This window comes from Macrosteles quadrilineatus, unplaced genomic scaffold, assembly GCF_028750875.1.
Source record: "Macrosteles quadrilineatus isolate MER2022 unplaced genomic scaffold, UCM_ALF_1.0 Scaffold_18__1_contigs__length_3160703, whole genome shotgun sequence".
Taxonomy (NCBI): Eukaryota; Metazoa; Arthropoda; class Insecta; order Hemiptera; family Cicadellidae; genus Macrosteles; species Macrosteles quadrilineatus.
This window is the reverse complement of record NW_026542611.1, coordinates 1,615,456-1,634,314: the sequence shown is the minus strand read 5'-3', so window position 1 is coordinate 1,634,314 and position 18,859 is coordinate 1,615,456. Positions and strand designations below refer to the sequence as shown.

Sequence of the window (18,859 nt, the reverse complement as noted above, 5' to 3'; positions counted from 1 at the left end):
AGGTAAGTAATATATGTTTTTAGCTTTTGTTTCTTATTATTATTATTACTTACTTGGTGGGAAGAAATTCGAAGAATACCAAACCGCTCGCATGGCAGCTGGTATCCATTCACAATCACAAGGAAAATGATGTGGTGAGATGCTCCGGTAAAGATTTAACTTGGCGTATTTTAAGGCTTGCTAAGTTACTTGTTACTCTTCAATAAGGTCTTTGATTCTTTGCATCATATAGGCTAACATTTGGGTACTTGTACTTCGTTACTAACAACAATCTATAGCCTAATTACTGGTAACTTAAGTTAGCTCCAGGCTTATTTCCAAAGACCTAATCTTAAAACCTACGCTTAGCTTTTGTTGGTTCATTCTAGCTTATAGCCTAGCTCACATGAGAGTTACTTAAACACTCCAACGACCAGTTTACCAAAATATGGTAGTACACAGCAAACTTATCACCGTGGATTGGTGTTACCATAGGCTAGGCTAGGCAGTAGGCCTAACTTATACGTAGGGTTCCCAGAGACCCTCCATAAAAAAGGATAATTATGGCTCCCGGAACTTAGCGTGGCAGGGGGGTTTACCTACATTTTTTTTTAATTTAGAATTTTAAGTGTAGCCTAATATAAAGGCTTTTATAAAATGTTTTAAGTTAAACTTATAGGACCTAAAGGTCTAAGTTAAGATAGGTGATAAAACATTCGGCATTTTAGAATTTTTTAACTGAATAAGTCAGTAGGCCTAGGCCTAACTTATTTTCTAACAATCCCTAAAACGTAAGCTAGCCTAGGTGTAATTAGCCTTATGTAAGTGACTTACATCACCGTGCCTAAACACGAAAAAGTAAAGTTGCATACTATTACCGTGCACTTAAATATATTAGTCAGCTGATGAAAAGCAGCCAATTGCAATGGTATATATTTTTTTCTGTAATAAGTACACCAACATAAATATATATATATACCTAATATGCCCATATATGCCTACATAAATATATATATATATATATATGTTGTTGACAGGTTCCCTGTATTCGCCACGACTACCAAGAAAAAGAATGGGAGGCTATAGCAAAGATTTTGAAAAAAGGTAGGGAGGAGGAAAAATACTTCCCCATTTTACTTTGCCCATCATTTATGGAGAATGTTCTTTTTGATAAAATTTAAGAAAACACCATTAAAGACTTTTTTAACGTAATTAGTGAAGAAAACTCCAAACATTTACAAATGGTTTTGACAGAATTTCCTACCGACCAAGAAGACTATAACAACCTACTCGATATACTGGACGAGTATTCAACAAAAACAAGACCCACACAAGAAAACATAAAATCTTTGGTGTCAGAATTGGCCCACAGAGAAATAATCCAAAAACCATCCTTCATTAAAGAAGTTTGGAAGAAAACGCTCGCTGGTCTCATTGACAAACCCCAGTATGAAGAAATCCTTCTCCGATACCAACCAACCACTCAAAATGTCATTTATGCCCTCCAATGCCTGGACCTGGAGAAGAACAAAAAAGTGTGTGGAATTACCTCAAGAAGTACCTCAAGAAGTGGACGAGGAAAAGAGGTCACTGTTCTTCAGATTTTGCAGTGGCTCAAACAGTGTTAATCGCAGTATTAATGTAAGTTTTCAAAAAGCAATTAGTGTTTTCTCAATACGTCCTGTAGCTCACGTGTGTAGCTGTGAATTACAATTAAACTATCCGTACAACAGCTATCAAGAATTTAGGCAAGAAATTAACACATTATTAAACTCTGATATATGGATTATGGATATAGTCTAAAAGTTTGTACATTTTTGGTACGGAGCTTAAAGCAACGATAATATAAGACCAATAGATGGGCACACCTATCTACCTAACATTCAAGCAGCTGAAGCCAGTGGCCTATTCCTCCATAGAACTCTGCAACTCTTCACTCTGCACTTTGCACTCTTCACACGAATTCCTGTTCCACCATAATTTTTATTTTTTGCAGAGGCAGAGTGAAGTGCAGAGTGGGAAATGCAGAGTTTTTAAACAAATCAGTCTTGTTTTGTTCCACCAATATACCTTGAAAATAATGAAGAGTTAAAAATATTGAAGAGTCTACAAATGTTATGAAAAGAAAAAATCCACTCTTCAAAAGACTTTGGCTCAAATATTTTTATTCATATAGTATTTATGCTTGAATTAATTATTATTCTGTGATTAGTGACTTACATAATGGATGTAATTCAAGAGCTTATAAATTCTAGTGATGATTCAAGTGAAGACGAAGGTAATAGAAGAGTTTACAAAGAACGGTCTAACTTTAATGTTGTTGGTGACTTTCAATTCAAAGAAGCTTTTAGGTTAAATCGAACACAAGCAGAGTTTGTTTTGTTAAAAATTGGTGATCTACTTATACCGTCAACTAACCGCAGTAAGAGGTTGAATGCTGAACAGAAACTACTTCTGTGCCTGAGTTGGCTTGGAAAAGGATCACAGTACCACGCAACTGCAGCTATGCATGGTGTTTCAAAGTCCAGTGTTTGCAGAACTATTAAGCAAGTAACCAAGGCTATAGTTCGAAGAATGTTTCAAAATACTGTGTGTTGGCCAGAAGACACACACGACATAGCAGTTAAGTTTTTTAGAAAAGGAGGTTTTCCTTCTGTTTGTGGCTGTGTGGATGGGACTATGATAACCATTGATGCTCCTTCAGTACACGAGGAGCAGTACGTTAACAGACACGGCAAACACGCTTTAAATGTAATGATGATTTCCGGGCCTAAGTACGAAGTTTTTGCTGTAAACCCAAACTGGCCTGGAAGTGTACATGATTCTCGAGTGTTTCGGAACTCGGCTGTTTACAGGAGTTTTGAAAATGGTTGGAGACCGTTCCCTGATGCAGTCATTTTAGGAGACAGTGCATATGGCATGAAGGAATGGCTTATGGCTCCACTTAATGGAAATATTGAAAATTTGAGGGAAAGAAAATTCAATCGTGCCCATAAGGCTACAAGGAGAATGGTTGAAAATACTTTTGGTATTATGAAAGAAAGATTTCCTTGCCTTAACCACTTACGTGTATCCCCCAGACATGCAGCAGAGATTGTGTTAGTTTGCTGTGTACTGCATAATGTTGCTTGTTTGGTAGGTAGAGATGAAAACGATTTTATTGTAATGGAAGAAGATATCTATGAAGATAATCATATAGAACCAGCTAATGATCTCCCAGATCCAATTGCTGCTGGTGATGCAGCTCAAGCAAGGCTCCAGAGACTGCTACAATTCTTTGAGTAAATTTATATTAAGATATGAAGGAAATAATTAGCAACATTGTTAGATGAAACTGTTTAATTATTACAAATAAATGAAAGTTACATATGAATGTGTGAATTATAAATTTGTTACTGTTCATACAAATTGTTGTTCTAATCTTCAAGCATAACAACACAGTCTTGGTCGTTGAGAATGCCACACTCGCCCATTATTTGAACTTCATCATTTGAGTCACTAAGTTTGAATTGCAAAATACCTTGCGCAGCTCCCTGTTGTGCAAGTTCTGCGGTATACTCTGAGGGCTTCAAACCTAGTTCTCGTTCGAGCTTTAGAGCATTTAATTTGTTGAGGTACAGCTGTGACTTGAGCAGTTGCACCTTCAAGCTGTCTTTTTCTTCTTTTAAATTAGCAGCACTAGTAGGCCTATTAATTGAAGCGCTGGTGTTTGACTTCCTTCTTTTTGCAGCAGGAACCTCATTACTGCAGGAAGGCATCTCATTTCTCAATCTCAATTCTTCTTTAGGCGTACTAGTACGTAATACATTAGCAAATGTAAATACTTCGTCTTCCGAAGAAACGTTTGCGTCATCCTGTCTGTCAAACTGGCTTTCCGGACCTCCAATCCCTTGTACGGCAGGAGAGTCTGGTTCTATAATATCCAATATGATATTGTCAACCTCATCCAATATTTTATCTTTACCGCCTCCTGAACCAGTGGTGCGTGCATTGTCTTTCTTTGCCTAAAATAAAATTAATAATCTTGTATTAAAATTACCTATGCAAGTCACCCCTAATAGGCTGGTTCTGCAGCAAAAAATATATATTTAAAATATATATAAATTAACAACAGTTAAAATTAGAAGTAGGCTATAATAAGAATTGGCCTTATAAAAATATAATAATATAAATAAAAAAAATAAACCTATAATAAAAATTTAACATGAGGTAAAATATTTATATTTTACTTACCAAGGTTCGACTTTTCCATACACTGAACAACTTGTCCCGCACAAATGTCCAGTCTCGGTTATCAGAGACTAGCCCATTAGCTTTTGCCACCTCCAACACTTTTTGCCAGCCATCTTCCTTCATTTTGTGCGAAACATGAGCAGAAAAAGCTCCAAACAATAATTTTTTTTCATTTCGAATTACTTCTAGCACAGCTAACTTTTTGGATAAAGTTTCTTTCCGCTTGCAACTCATAATTACTTTTATTGTAACTTAAAAGTAAGTTTTAAGTGTAAGTTTGTTCTATATTGCAACTTTAACTTTGAGGTTATGTTTACTCTGCAACTCTGCAAACAACAGCAGTGATTTGAAGAGTAGCAACAATTATTGGAGGAACAGCTGGACTCTACACTCTGCGGAAAAGTGCAAAGTGCAGAGTGAAGAGTTGCAGAGTCCTATGGAGGAATAGGCCCCAGGTCCCCAAAATTCCATCTTGATTTAGGTTAGAATCGCTAGATGCCGATGAAAACGGCACCAAAACTCAATGTCCCGCTTCAAAATTACTTGGCATTTAGCCTACTTAGACTAAAGGTAAATCGCTGAAACTTTGTATGAAAGATCCCAATGAGTCTAGTACACTATTGATTCTAATTAAAATCTTAAGAGTTAATATTTTATATTTTAAATCTTGAAATATAGTTGGTACTTTTAAATGAGTTTTAAAATATGACATGAAAAAGTTTGTCGGCTGCTACTTTTTTTATTTTTTGGTCAGGTAAGTTAAAAACGGTAAATTTTGTAGAGTTGAATTTTTTGGATCATATTTTTTAAAAATTGTAAGCTTGTGTAGTTGGGTTGTAATTTAAATTGCACTATAGGGGCTATCCGCCGCGTTGCGCCAAGCGGGCGGATTCTGCCTACAACCTCACTTATAATACAGTTTATATACTTATTCTTACTGTTTCTCTTTTTACAACAAGCCCTGCTTGTAAGCATTTTAAATGCAGCCACGTTGCCCTAACTGTGACACCTCATATCTCCAATTTTTGTCATTTTTAGTTATTGCCATCAGCATGTGCAGAAAAATCAGGCGCACCAATCTAAAATGTTCCTTTTAGGAGGGAAATTATTTTTCAAAGAGTATTTTAGCAATAAACTTTTACCTCGTATGTGGCACCACTGATTTTGCCTAGTGATACCCCGTAAGTTGATGAGGTTAAGTGGGAAATGGTAGCTCTGCGTGCTGCTGCTTACTGGATCCATGTGTTATAGGCATATAAATGCACAGGTAAGAATATTTTTTATTGAATTAGATTGTTTATTTAACTGTCTACGAAACTAATAGGTTATTACTTAAAGATTTTACTTTGTAGATTTGTTATACATAACAAAACTTAGAGTTAGGACATACGAGGTACCACGACTAAGAAACTATGGACATAAAAGGAATCACTGTGATTTCTTTTCACTTACGAGGTAACACTTTTGATCAATACGCACATACGAGCTGTCACATTTTCTTTGGCCGTATGTGCTTTGTTGATCTAACAAGGAATTTCTTTACTTACAGGAGTAAATCATCATGGAAAATACCGAATCCAGCAAAAGTGACAGAAGTAGTAGCTGTTGCTCAATAGATGAAATCATCGGAGCTATAAAACAACAATATCCTAATGCTATTGTCGAAGTTGTTACAAGTAGCACAAGTGCCTGTAATTTGGAAGATGATTTAGTTACTGATAGAAACAATGTTTCGCTTTCTGAAAATATTTATCTACCTCTTGCCGCTGAAGATGGCTCACTTTTTGTTGATGACCTACCAGCAATGCCTCAAGAAGTCAACTCTCTCGTCTATGGAAATATACTTGCCGTCACTGGAGGAGGCACTCTTTTTGAAGAATTAATCACAAATGAAGTTGAAATCACAAACATTCTTCCGAGTTACTTCGTGCTGGGTAACCAATGTGAAAGTCTTGAAAACATTATGGACGACTTGCAGTAAGTACCACAATGCCCGTAATATTTTATTCATACGACTACCATAAACAATATGGCAATGGTATAGTTCACCACAAGTCCCAAAAATTAACCATTTCTAGTCCAGTCAATGAATGATCCAAAAGCGGTTGTAGAGTGCGTGGGCAGGTAACTAAGCGAGTCCTTCAGAAACTTGTTCAGGGGGCTTAGTGTGTTAACATACCAAAAGTCCTGACTCCTAGGTTGTGAGCCAGGGTGGTGGAGGGGGTAAAGGAAGGGGGGGGGGGGTAAAGGGACGGATTTTGCCAATGTTGTTTTGGATCAATGTGTAATGTATTTGAATTAAGGTTCTTACTAATTATGGCTATTGTTATGCTAACGATAACTAAAACTGTAGGCCTACAAACTTGATACATTCTTTATTAGTACAATATTAACAGGCATTTTTTTTAAGTACTGATACTAATGATATTTGCATGTAATTAAAAACTGCAACCTCATGCTGCAGATTAAAGATCTTCATGGCCTGGGAGGTGGGGACATCATGGAAGTGACAAAAAGAATGGTATTTACTCACGGATTAAGTGGCATCGAAGTACAGTTTCATGGGATTGAAACAGAAAAAAGCCTACAAAAATCTTCAGCTGTCTTCCATAATTGAGGGTGAATCATTTTAAAGTAATGCTGGATTTTAAATGTAGGTATAGATTATTTCCCTTGTGTGAGTCTGAGACAGTTGACTGAAGAATTGCGGATGCAACTGAGACTGAACTGTGACTAATCTGTAAAGGAACTGTACCGGAACTGATATGTATTAATAGACCATCAGCCTACAGTACATTAGTCTCAAATGCAGTAACACTTACACAGTTTTACTTGGCTTTTGTGTCAAACACATTTATCAACAAGTTTTAAAGCCAAATCCATACAGATGCTAATTTATCATGTCTAATATTTATTATGTCTAATTTATCATCGAGTAGCGACCCACTGTATCATAATTTGAGTTTTCGTCTTGCTGACAAGTAGCGAACAAATACCAGTGCTCCTTGTAAACCACTCAGGTTATTTTGTACAAGGCAAACCTAGGAGCTCCATCCGTGATTATGCATACTGTAGTTCTACATCTCGGCTGCATTACCAATAAATACAAACAAGTTACACCTGGATTAGACCTTACCAATACATACAAACAAATTGCATTTGAACAGAGTTACCGGTGGTCTACATTACAAAGTTATTTAACATATGTATAAGCTTTTGAGGTAGTCTGTGAATGCACATTTTTAACTTACTGTAGGCCTAAAACAAAAATGTTTAACAAAATAATATTTGCCGTGTGAGTTTACTTTTGGTAAAAATTTAGATGTAGGCCTACCTCCTAACTTATAAACTATATTCTTCCACTACTTTCACTTAAACTATTCATTGTTGGTTAACGATAATAAAACTAAATAGGTATGTATACAAGTCTATTAATCAAGAGCGTATAATAAAGGCTATTTATATTTGTTTTTTAGGTAACAGACTATTTGAAGACGGGCCTAATAATGAAGAGGTGAGCAAAGTCATACAGTCAGAAACCACTCCGCACCATCAGTGTGAAGGTAATTAATATCATAAATTATAGTTAAATTATTTCTGCATTAGGACACACTTGAAGATAAGATACTACATTTTACATTTTAGAACTAAAATACTGCGCCCCTACAAGATACTCCTATCATTCATATGCAGATTTTTTTACTGGAACCGCGTGATTAGCGTTTACATAGTGTGAAAGCACCGATATGGATCAATGTCCTCAAACCAACCGCTTGAAATATTTCAACGCTGGCTATCCACTGCCCCAGTGTAGAAAGGTTTGTTAGTTTTAATGCAACACTAAAGCGAAAGCGCACGGTTCCCAGCTGCTCGACCTCAGTCAGGTCAAAGTCCTCAACTTTCAGGTGCGACCAAGCCTTTCAGTCCCACAGCACGAAATTATTACAATTAAATGATTAATGCCAGTAACACACTTGCACAAGTATCACACATTTTTCATACTTTCAGTTGTAGAGTGTTTGTAGCTCCGAGAAAAAGCTTTTGAAGAGCAGTTACGTTTAGCTATATCCAAGGGTTTTAAATCCAGTATTAAAAAGAAAAGCAAGCGTATTTATCAAATAAGAGAACTACTCAAAAAGCTAAATGTGGAATAAACATTAATATTAAATGTGCACCAGACCCGTACAGCTCGCCATTTAAAACAGTCATGACAGAAAAACCTTCACGATTTCCATCAGAAAAAAACTATTTAATAAGCAGAAGCAGCAAACCCAACAAAAATTTGCGATGTTAATCCATCTTCTGATGATCATACCGATGAGCAGAATACTGAAACGCCTTTAGCTAAAAATGTATCGAAAACTCTTCGCAAAGAAAACTTTTGTATTGAGTGCAAAAAGTTTGTTAAGGAGTTCTGTAAACACTATGAACGTGTTCACAGAGAGTATAAAATTAAACCAGTTAAATACCTTGGCTGATAAAATAAAAAGAGGAAAATGGAGAGAGACATCACAGATTTGCTAAGAAAAAAAGACATTGCCTACTATTGTCGTACACATAAAAACAGGGAGACAGCTACTATTAAAATGAAAAAATCAAGAAACCCTGTTAAGAACTCATTAACAGTTCAATGTAAATACTGTGATGGTCTTTATAGCCACAGAAAGTTTTCACAACATTCGAGAATTTTTAGTACCTTTACAGAACTAAAGATTATTCCTTAGAGGGAACCAAAAATACTGTGTCGGGGCATTCCCTACCAATACTAGCGAAGACACCAGGTTTAAACCGAGAATTAGTGGACATAAAATCTATGAAGCCTCGGCAGGCTAAAGATGTACCTTAAAAGGTGATCCGATGATAAGATATGCCAGTGAATTCCACAAAACACGAAGGTGTGATTTCCAGAAAGGCTACGTCACTAGAATTATAACTGATTTGTAAACCGCTCATGAGGATGCAGGAAAAATTAGGGTACAAAATAAGTCGCATACTTCCATTGTTTGGTGGAATCAATAATTATTTTTTTACACTTAAACAATTACTCACTAAACAATAATCAATGCTCGAAATTTGTAAAATTTCGCTCCATTTATCGCAGTTAGATGAATTAGCATAAGCTTGAAAGTAATCGTCGATTACGACGGGTTTCAACTAGTCTGTAATAACGTCTTAATCTTCATATTACTTAACTTTGACAATATCAAGGAATCTCCTCGTTATCATTACCTTAAGGAGGTGATAATCAAGATGGGGAACATTGGCTTATAGATCAGCTTTCTATTGAGAGAAGATCCAAAGGCACAGGTATTTTCTTTGCCACCGCAGCTACGGTGTCAAATGCTTTGCTTTTCTTTTTTAAATGTAGCATTTGAAAAACTTGAGTTTTCAGCTTCTCTTTAGAGGTAAATAAAGTTGATGGGGCCATTTCAGGAATGTTCTCAATGTCTTCTGTGAGAGCTTCACAGGATTTCAGTGCACTATCCGCATCAGCACCCAATTTGTTTAGCATGTTCTCAAATGCACTGTTGTCTTCAAGTATTTTAAGTGGATCCGTCACCTTTAAATGGGGTAGTTTAAATCTCCCCCCAAAAAGGTAACCTCAACAATAAATGTCAAAAATTTCAAATTGACATCCACAAGTGCCATCAAAACAATTGAAAAATACTTTTTGTAGTTGAAGAAGCTGGACCCTCCCCAAATTGGATTTATAAATATGATGTGTTTTCCATCTAAAGCTCCTACACAATTTGGATTGTTTGTTTTATTGTTAAAGTCGTTAGCAACGCTATGCCACATATCCATTGTTAGTTGTGGCATTTCCTCTTGTTTGAGTCCAAATTTGTTGACATGTTTCTCGTACTAAGGCAGCTATAGTAAACTTCCCTCGATAAAACTCTTACTGCATGCTCGCAAATGTCATGCCTGTAGATAAGTACCTATGAAAAAAGTGTTGTATTAATGTGGGCATGAGGCAGAATTAAAATGTACTATTATTATTGCTGACATTTTGTTAGCTTTGCTTGTGTGTTTTTGTTTTTTTTTTATTAGATAATTTTACATGTATATTGCGTATGTTTATATTACATTATTTTTTTCTCATTTCAGTCATAGAAATTAAAAACAAATGGAGTCATATCAGGGACAATTTCTTGCGGCAGGTTAACCAAGGAAAAAGTGGAGAGGCAGCACCTAAAAGAAAAAGAAAAAGAATATGTTTATGTGGAGTCGTTGATGTTTCTCCTGAACTCGGCTACCAAAAGGCAGACATCCGGAAATTTAGAGGATGAAAATGTAACTGGGATGTCAAATGAAGACATTCCTGACGTAGACGCCATTTAAGTTGCAACGGAGCAGCATGAAAGTGAAGTAAGTCTGGCTTGGAAAACAGCAGTTGATGACAAATCGCGCCGTAATTAAAAAATAACGCCTTTCCAAGCCAAACTTTTGCAAAGATTGGACAGTGACAAATCGGAAGTAGAAGAAGACGCCGACCGGCTGTTTTTATTATCTATGCTGCCATACATCAAAGGTTTAACAAATGATGAAACATTTGATTTTAAATTTATGAGTCTGCAATTTTTCCGTGACATTCGTAAACAAAACAAAAATCAACGTACAATGACGCCAAGTCCTCTACCAATGCAACTGACAATGACTCAAAGCCCCCTACCGATGCAACCGACAATGATGCCAAGTCATCTACAAATGCAACCTAGTCTAAGTTGCGTGTAAATTTGTTGAGGGTGGCCACGATACGTCTGAGCGGTGAGCGGCGCCGCTCATGGATCCAAGTCAAACCCGATTTCCGCGAAAACGCCACTCACCGCTCTGGATGAGTCATGCTTCAGTTCAGTCAAAAATGTCAGAGGAAAAGGAGCAAACGTGCGTGCCTCCACCAAAAGTGAAGAAGACTGAGTTGAAGTTGAGTGATTCTCAAATAGAAGTTTGATCAGTGAGGTGCAATCTAGGGAGTGTCTTTGGAATGACCAGCACGAAGGTTTCAAGAACACTACAGTAACCAGAAAACTATGGGACGAAGTGGGAGCAGGCCTTGATATATCAGGTAAGTCCACTGCCTATAATAATAGTTGAAATAACTATTATTATAGTATATTCCGTCACTGGCGACTAAAGTGAACATAAACTCAAGTTTAACGACGGAGGCGAAGCCAAAATATGAGCAAGTGTTTTTTAGCGAATTAACCTATAGGGAAGTAGCTACCATAGGTCTCATGGTAAGACCTAGGTTAGACTTTTCTCATTTTTTACCCTTAAAATACAACATTTACCAACTTTTCTCCAGACATTGTTAAAGAGCTTAAATAAACAAATAATTTAGTATATCAAAGTGTTTTTGTACGGTGATTAGTTACGGAGAAAATTATAGAAATTGTTAATTTAAAATCCCCATGTTATTCTTATGAAGAATATTGTAACGTGTTGTAGTTGGCTTGTTTGTGGATATATTTTGATCAAATTTGGCGGGTTCTTACTATGCGAAAGTAATGTTTAAACCATCTTTTTGCGATTTTGTCGACGTAAACAAACAAATATGTGATATTGTTTTGTCAACTGTTTTAACTTTCAAAGACTTAAGTAAACAACATTTTTAAATTTAAGTTACAACCTAAACAATTCTATGAGCTTTGTAATGATAAAAACAATATTTGTTTGTGGTGTAGCGAAAAGTAACGTTCAAAACACGAGTAAAAGTGGGTCTATACATATTCTTGATAGTTTAAAACATAATCTAATCTTGTGTTGAAATATACTATTATGACACTTATAATACGTAACTAGCATAAACGAAGTAATACAATTTCATATTACCTCATCCATGCTGCTAGTCTTAGTGGCTCGACAGCTAACTACAAATAAAGTCGATGAAATGACTCTGGGTGTCAGAGCATGAGCAACCCTGGTTCCCAGAACAATTAACTCTGCAACTAACCTCTGTGCAAAGCTAAAATGCAAACAAAAGTATATTTGTCTTTTAATTAACGAACAAGCTGCTATACCCGTGCTTTGCAACGGGAAGAAAATGTGACCTAGAGAGCTATTAAAGTAATTCTAAAATGTGTTTTAAAATACGGCAACTCTATGATTTAGTTTGAAAATATAAATTGATTTTAAAAGTGTAAACCTACTCACTTTCAACCCCTACTTTTTATTTATGTTAATAGATCCAAAAGAATATGACAACATACCTTAGTGTAGCAGTAACATAAATTGCTTCTTACTGATGCTTCACGAATGACATGTTTTACCATAATGTATTCTTCAAATTTAGTCAAGCCTCTTTACATCTAGCTTACTATATAAATTACAAAATGAAACTTTGAGCAATACTTTACAAAACGTATACAAACGTTCTTTAAAACCAAACATAACCCTCCTAAATCTACATAAAGCGTCACAAACATCTTTTTCGAGTAAATAAACAAACACCACTTCATTGTACTGACCAGCTGTTTCATTAACTGAATTAAATTAAATAATGTAAACTTTGGAATTATGCCAGGCGTAGCCCTTTGGAAATCAGCCTGTGGGGCAGAGCCCTTAGGAAGTTCGTCCATATAAATACTTTTCGGCAAATCTACACACTCTAAGCTTCATTTTGATGTGCCATATGCCTATATTTTTATTTGGTAAATGGCCTTAACCGTTTACATAAAATTTGATTGTATCACTTTAATAATATAATAGATAACGATATAATACTTTAACCAACGATCGAACATATATTACACTGTCGAGCGGTAAAGTGAAGCTATGGTATCACTAACGAGTAACCAAAGGTTATACTACACTCACCGGGGAGGATGTCACTTGCTTCGCTGTTGGCTAGAATAGTGATGTGCGTATCGATACGAAAATCGATACATGGACCAAAAAATATCATCGATACAGAGGTGCATATCGATACGCCCGTATCGATACACCACTAACTAATATCGTATCGAATATCGTATTGTTTATGTTTTTTTTTTTTTGTTTGTCTATGTTTGAGATCGGTGATCAGGATCAGACCAGAGTGAGTTGAAAGTTTGAGTTCCTTCCAGCCAGAGAGTCCAGAGTCCAGTCAGCAATCGCCAATCAGCAGTCAGTTTAAAACTCCAAACCCAAACCCAAACTGTTTGTTTTGTATTTTTGTTTTTGTAATTGTATTGTAATCGTAAAGTTAAGTTACAGCATGTTTAGGAACTAACTGTTTTTGTGTGGTTCTAACTTCTATTCTAAATTCTAATTCTACTGAACTCGTAAACCGATAAGTGACGTGGTCGTGGTTAGATTAATCAATCTATCTTGGTTCTTTTTTCCTGTTGATGATGATGAATAGATGAATGAATCTAGGCCTAGGTCAGTTCCCAGTTCCTTCCTCCGTTCGGTGAATTTGTGAGTGAAAGTGATAGTGAATGAAGGAAGCTCAGCTCACACTGCTAGCTAGTGCTAGTGCTCGCTATCTCTTTTTATTTTAAGTACTCTCTGTTCTATAATTTTCCATTCTTTAAAAATCTTTAAAGATATGAAGGTGTTTCGTATTTGTAACTAGAACTAGGCCTAGTAACTGTCCAGTTTATTACTACTCAGACGTGATGGCTCCTCCAACAACAAGTTCTATTGGCCGGTATTTCAATAAAATTGACAAATGTGTTTCTAAGTGCAAAGATTGTGGGAATGAGGTTCAAACCTCTGGGAATACCACCAACTTAATAGCTCACATCAAGAGAAAGCACCCTAACCTGCAAGTTCAAAGCGGGCCTACGTCCACGTCCAGCTCCACTACTAGGCCTACGTCCACGTTATTACGCAGGTTATTAACGCATTACAACAATCTTTAGGCCAATGTCATTAGTACGAGAAGGGGTAGGCCTACCTGTGTAAGATTGCATTCTCACCCTTACCTTTAGGCCAACGGCCCTCTGAAAAATTCGCCTACTTAAACTGGATTATGCCTATCGTCTGTAAAGCAATTGGGTACACTTCTGCAGAACAGAAGCAGCTTGTGAAACTATCAAGAGCCGGCCTATTATCATTGAGGCCTACTAATGTTTGAGGTTAATAGCGTAAAGGTTTACTTACCTTAGGCCTAAGATCACAGCGCAACGTATAGTCCAAATTAAAGAAAATATAAATAGTTGATAGTGGTATTTAATCCGATGATAAATAAAATTGCAGGTTCTCTGCGGAACTGTAATTAGCAATATAATAGCCTATTGATATATTGTATAACTTACCTAAGGTGTATATAAAGTTGTTTCCCAATATCTGTTAATGTTGCGTAAAATGATGAAAGATAATTTTTTTTCAACGTAGGTAGCTTAGAATCAAAGCAAACCTGAGTTCGTCTAATTACTAAAAAATTAGGGTAAATTTTTAATGAAGCGTAGGCTACAATTAAGATAAAATGACTAAAACATTTTTTGTGTAGGCCTACCCCATGTCGGTAAAATGAAATCAAAGGTTAAAGAGTTTTAGAAGCATAAATAGGCTAGGCCTATTATGCTTAAAGGTAGAGGTATCATAGTAGATTTTATCACTGATTTTATTTGAAAAAGCTAACAGTTGTCTATTGGATCATACAGATTTGTTAATTTAACTTAAACTACTTAGGCAAGCCACTGTGCCAAACTGATATAAATGGGTTTTCCAGACTTTGTTGCCGTATGCATTTAAGCAAAAAGCTGGAAAAGCCCCAACAACCCTTGATGATGACGAGGTCGATGCAGACGAGCCAACCATGGGCCTACCAGAAATGGAGACAGTCGCCAAATTGACCAAAAGCCCACGGATTTTGCAGCCAGTCATAACAGATTCTGTAAAGAGAATAGAAAGCTTCTCAGGTAAGCCAATTTTACAAATTAAACAACTTGTGTCGCTTCGTTAAAATGTTTGTAGTCCAAATTATTAATTTTTAAAAGCGAACACGTTAGTCCTCTTTAATATTAACTAGACTATTAAAGGAAGCACCATCAATTGATCGATACTTTAATTTACTGTCAAAGATGGCATCGTGTATGTTAAAATGCATCACAATTTAGGCTAAGCCAACCTAGGAGTAAAAAGTTATCAAATTTACTGGTGGAGGCGGATATTAAAGAGAATCCTTGTATCATCTTTTTATTTTACCTCAAAAATGTAGTCTAATCTTAAAAAGCCTGGCTACACTTCTGTATGAGTCATATAACTGAATATACAGAATGCAGCCAAGATTTATGCTACGCTGCAGCCTTGTAAGTATCAACAGTATTCAAAAATCAATAAATGCACTAGATACAATTAGTTTTTTTTCAGGCGGTGGTTCCAGAGAACAACAATTGACTGATGGAATTATTCATATGGTTACGCATGACCTGCAACCTTTGTCATTTGTTGAAGATAAGGGCTTCAGAGGTCTCATGAGAACAGCTGTGCCCCTATATTCTGTCCCGTCTAGGAGGACCATAACAACTTTTCTCAAGTACAAGTATGAGGAAGTGTCAATGCAGTTAAAGAACTCGTTGAGCGAACTTAGTTCGGTTGCTCTAACTGCTGACATTTGGACGGACAACAACACACAAAGTTATCTTGGAGTGACGGTGCACTACCTTAAGCAATTAGATATAAAGAGTTGCACATTGGGTCTTAAGCCCTTAAGTGAATCCCACACTGCTGATTATATTGGAAACAATTTGGTATCCTTATGTGAAGATTGGGGTATCGGCATAGATAAAATAAATGCCGTGATCGCAGACAATGCGGCTAACATTGTTCAAGCGATTGAAACGAACATTGGTAGAGGGAAACATGTCCCCTGTTTCGCGCATACGTTGGCTCTTGTGCCAACAAAGGCTATTGCAGAAACTGCAACCTTACCAGACTTATTGCAAAGTGTTAAGAACATTGTAACTTTTTTCCGTCAAAGCGTCAATGCTAGGGACATGCTAGTGAAATCCCAATCAGAGAAAGGAGTTCCAGATGGAAAAATTTTAAAATTAAAACAAGAAGTTCCTACCAGATGGAACTCCACTTTTTTGATGCTGGAACGTTTTCTTCTATTAAAAGACATCGTAAACTCCATCTTAATCAACTTTCCTTCGGCACCACCAATTATGTCTGCACAGCATCATCTAGTACTCGAAGAAACCTTATCACTATTGAAGTCCCTTGAAAAAGCCACAAGCGATATTTCGGGGGGGGGGGGGGGGGGAATTTGTCACATGCAGCAGAATTATTCCTTTGGTAAGAATGATATTCCTTAAAACTGAAAACACTGTTGTAACCACTGACACAGGAAGGTTGTTAAAAAAGAATTTGATTTTGGAACTTAACAAAAGGTTTAAAACTGTCGAAGACAACATGCTGTACGCAATTTCCACGCTTATTGATCCGAGGTTCAAAAAAATGCATTTTAATGAGCCTAGGGCTCTTGCCAGGGCAATAAACAGATTAGGAGTCTTGATCAAGTCTATTCCAACAATTCAAGGAAATTCCAGTGAGGAAGATGAAGATGGCACTGCAGACAGTCAAGTAGATGATTCTGACGCCATTTGGAGCTTCCACAAAATGCAGGCGTCCAAAAGTATTCCTATTGGTGATGACAACGAAGGTATGCCGACTGAACTCCGGCAGTTCCTAAACCAACCAGTGATACCTTTAAAATCAGACCCACTGTCCCAACTAGAAACATATAAAGCTGCATTTCCAAGAGTATACCAGGTGGCACGAGACTATTTATTCATCCCAGCAACGTCAGTTCCAGCAGAAAGGTTGTTTTCGAAATCCGGGAACGTGATGAGTTTGAAGCGAAATAGACTCCAAAACATCTTCATGAAATAATTCTTTTGAATTCTGTTGACAACGGTGTTGCTTACGATTGTTAAAATGTTCACTAACTACAATCTGGATTGACTAATTTATAGCCTTTTAAAGACTAAGAAATCGATCATGATACCAGTTCACTAAATTTAGATTTAATGTATATTCCATAATCTTACGTTTAAGTTGAATTGTTTACTTACGATTGGCCTTTTGATTTGTTTGTATTTTTTTCTTATATATTATTATGTGCTTAATGTTTGTAAATAGTCTTCGGTTATATGATAGGCCTACTTTTCTTATGTGTTATACAGAATACCTTCTCGGTTCTCGGTTACTGCCCTAAGTTACCCATCTACCCTAACCTACCATATGTACCTGCACTTAATTGTAAAGGCGGTTTCACACTGGCGTCCGCGGACGATAATTTCGTCCGCGGATGGATGAAATGATTCGGATGGATGCTACGCGCCCCCTTCACATTGCGAGCTACGTTTCAAACGTCCACTCATTCGCACATGCGCATAGGGAAGTGGCCATTCCTACTAAAATCATAGATTAAACCCTCTTACAGCTCAGTGGAGGTGTGCAAAATGTCTGAGCCTTCTGTCCCATGGCGTCAACCCGGATTTTCTGTTCCGTGGCTTGATTCAAGTAGTGATGATAGTGACGACGAGGTTGTAATTTTGTACTCATTATCAAAAAGGAGAAAGTGGGTTCATCCGATTAACCTTCGGAACTCGAGCTAGTGGAGAAGCAAGTGACATCCGAGAATATTTCTGTGCTTATTTTATTTTAGTGCTCCTGATGGAAGTTTCCCATGGCAGTGGAATAAATAAAAAGACGTACAAAAGACGCCAGTGTTCATCAACCGCTGTCATTTAAACCTTTACGTTTGTTTATCAACAAATACATTTATTGAAATTTGTATACCGATTGTTTACTGTCCCAATGATGTTTATTTGACCCCATAACGTTTTTTGCTTAGTTTTGCCCAATAAACCATATTATGAAGTTTGGTGAAGGACTTTACAGACACCCTCTATAATCCATTATTGTTATGAGTTTCAGTTTTTCAACAAGGAATAATGGAATGGAAGGAATAATCCAATATATATAAATGATACATAAACAATCATTTATAATATACAGTGCTATAACCGTACTCATTATGATGCCTTACTTAATAATTAGTAACCAAAAAGGTAGTACTATATTGTAAATAAATATTGTAGTATAATCAATAATAATACACCATTATTTTCCACACAAAATGTTGAAATGAACTTATTCTTATTTCTAAGATTTTATACAAAGTGTCATAAAATATCCATCCCCTACGGGGATGGATATCTGGTTAGAAGCTTCTGGTTTAGAAGCCTATTTTGAAATTTTGCTTCTATATAGATTTGAAGTTAACTACTTACAAAACATCAATACTCATACAATATTCAAAGCATTTTTTTTTACATTATTAATTTGTTTCACTGAATTTAATTACAGTAAATCATTATATTATCATTACCTTAAATAATTATTACACCACACTACACTATTTTGACGAACTTCCCACGCAAGGAGTCCAGAAAACAGCTGTTGGCCGCCTGCTTAATCAAATGGGGGTATTACGTACTACTGCACTGTAATGAGTTTTACCAGACACCAATCAGCTGATTATACTGTATTTGGTTGGCAATGAGTGGTTATAAACAAAAACATAACCTCTCCTAGAGGTTATGACTAGCCTAGTGATTTTTAGTCTTTAACTTAGTGGTAATATATAAGGATTTGGACAGATTTAGTAGTATGGCGTAAACTATCGTACGTAACTCGTGCAAAATGTGTT

At 36.4% G+C, this 18,859-nt stretch overlaps 1 protein-coding gene across 1 annotated transcript; it reads left to right on the top strand.

Annotated features, from left to right (window-relative positions):
* Positions 1-2,202: 2,202 nt before the first annotated feature.
* Positions 2,203-3,264, top strand: LOC129005246 (putative nuclease HARBI1). The gene has a single exon (XM_054434085.1). The coding sequence runs from the start codon at positions 2,203-2,205 to the stop codon at positions 3,262-3,264; it is 1,062 nt and encodes a 353-aa protein (XP_054290060.1).
* The last annotated feature ends 15,595 nt before the right edge of the window (positions 3,265-18,859 follow it).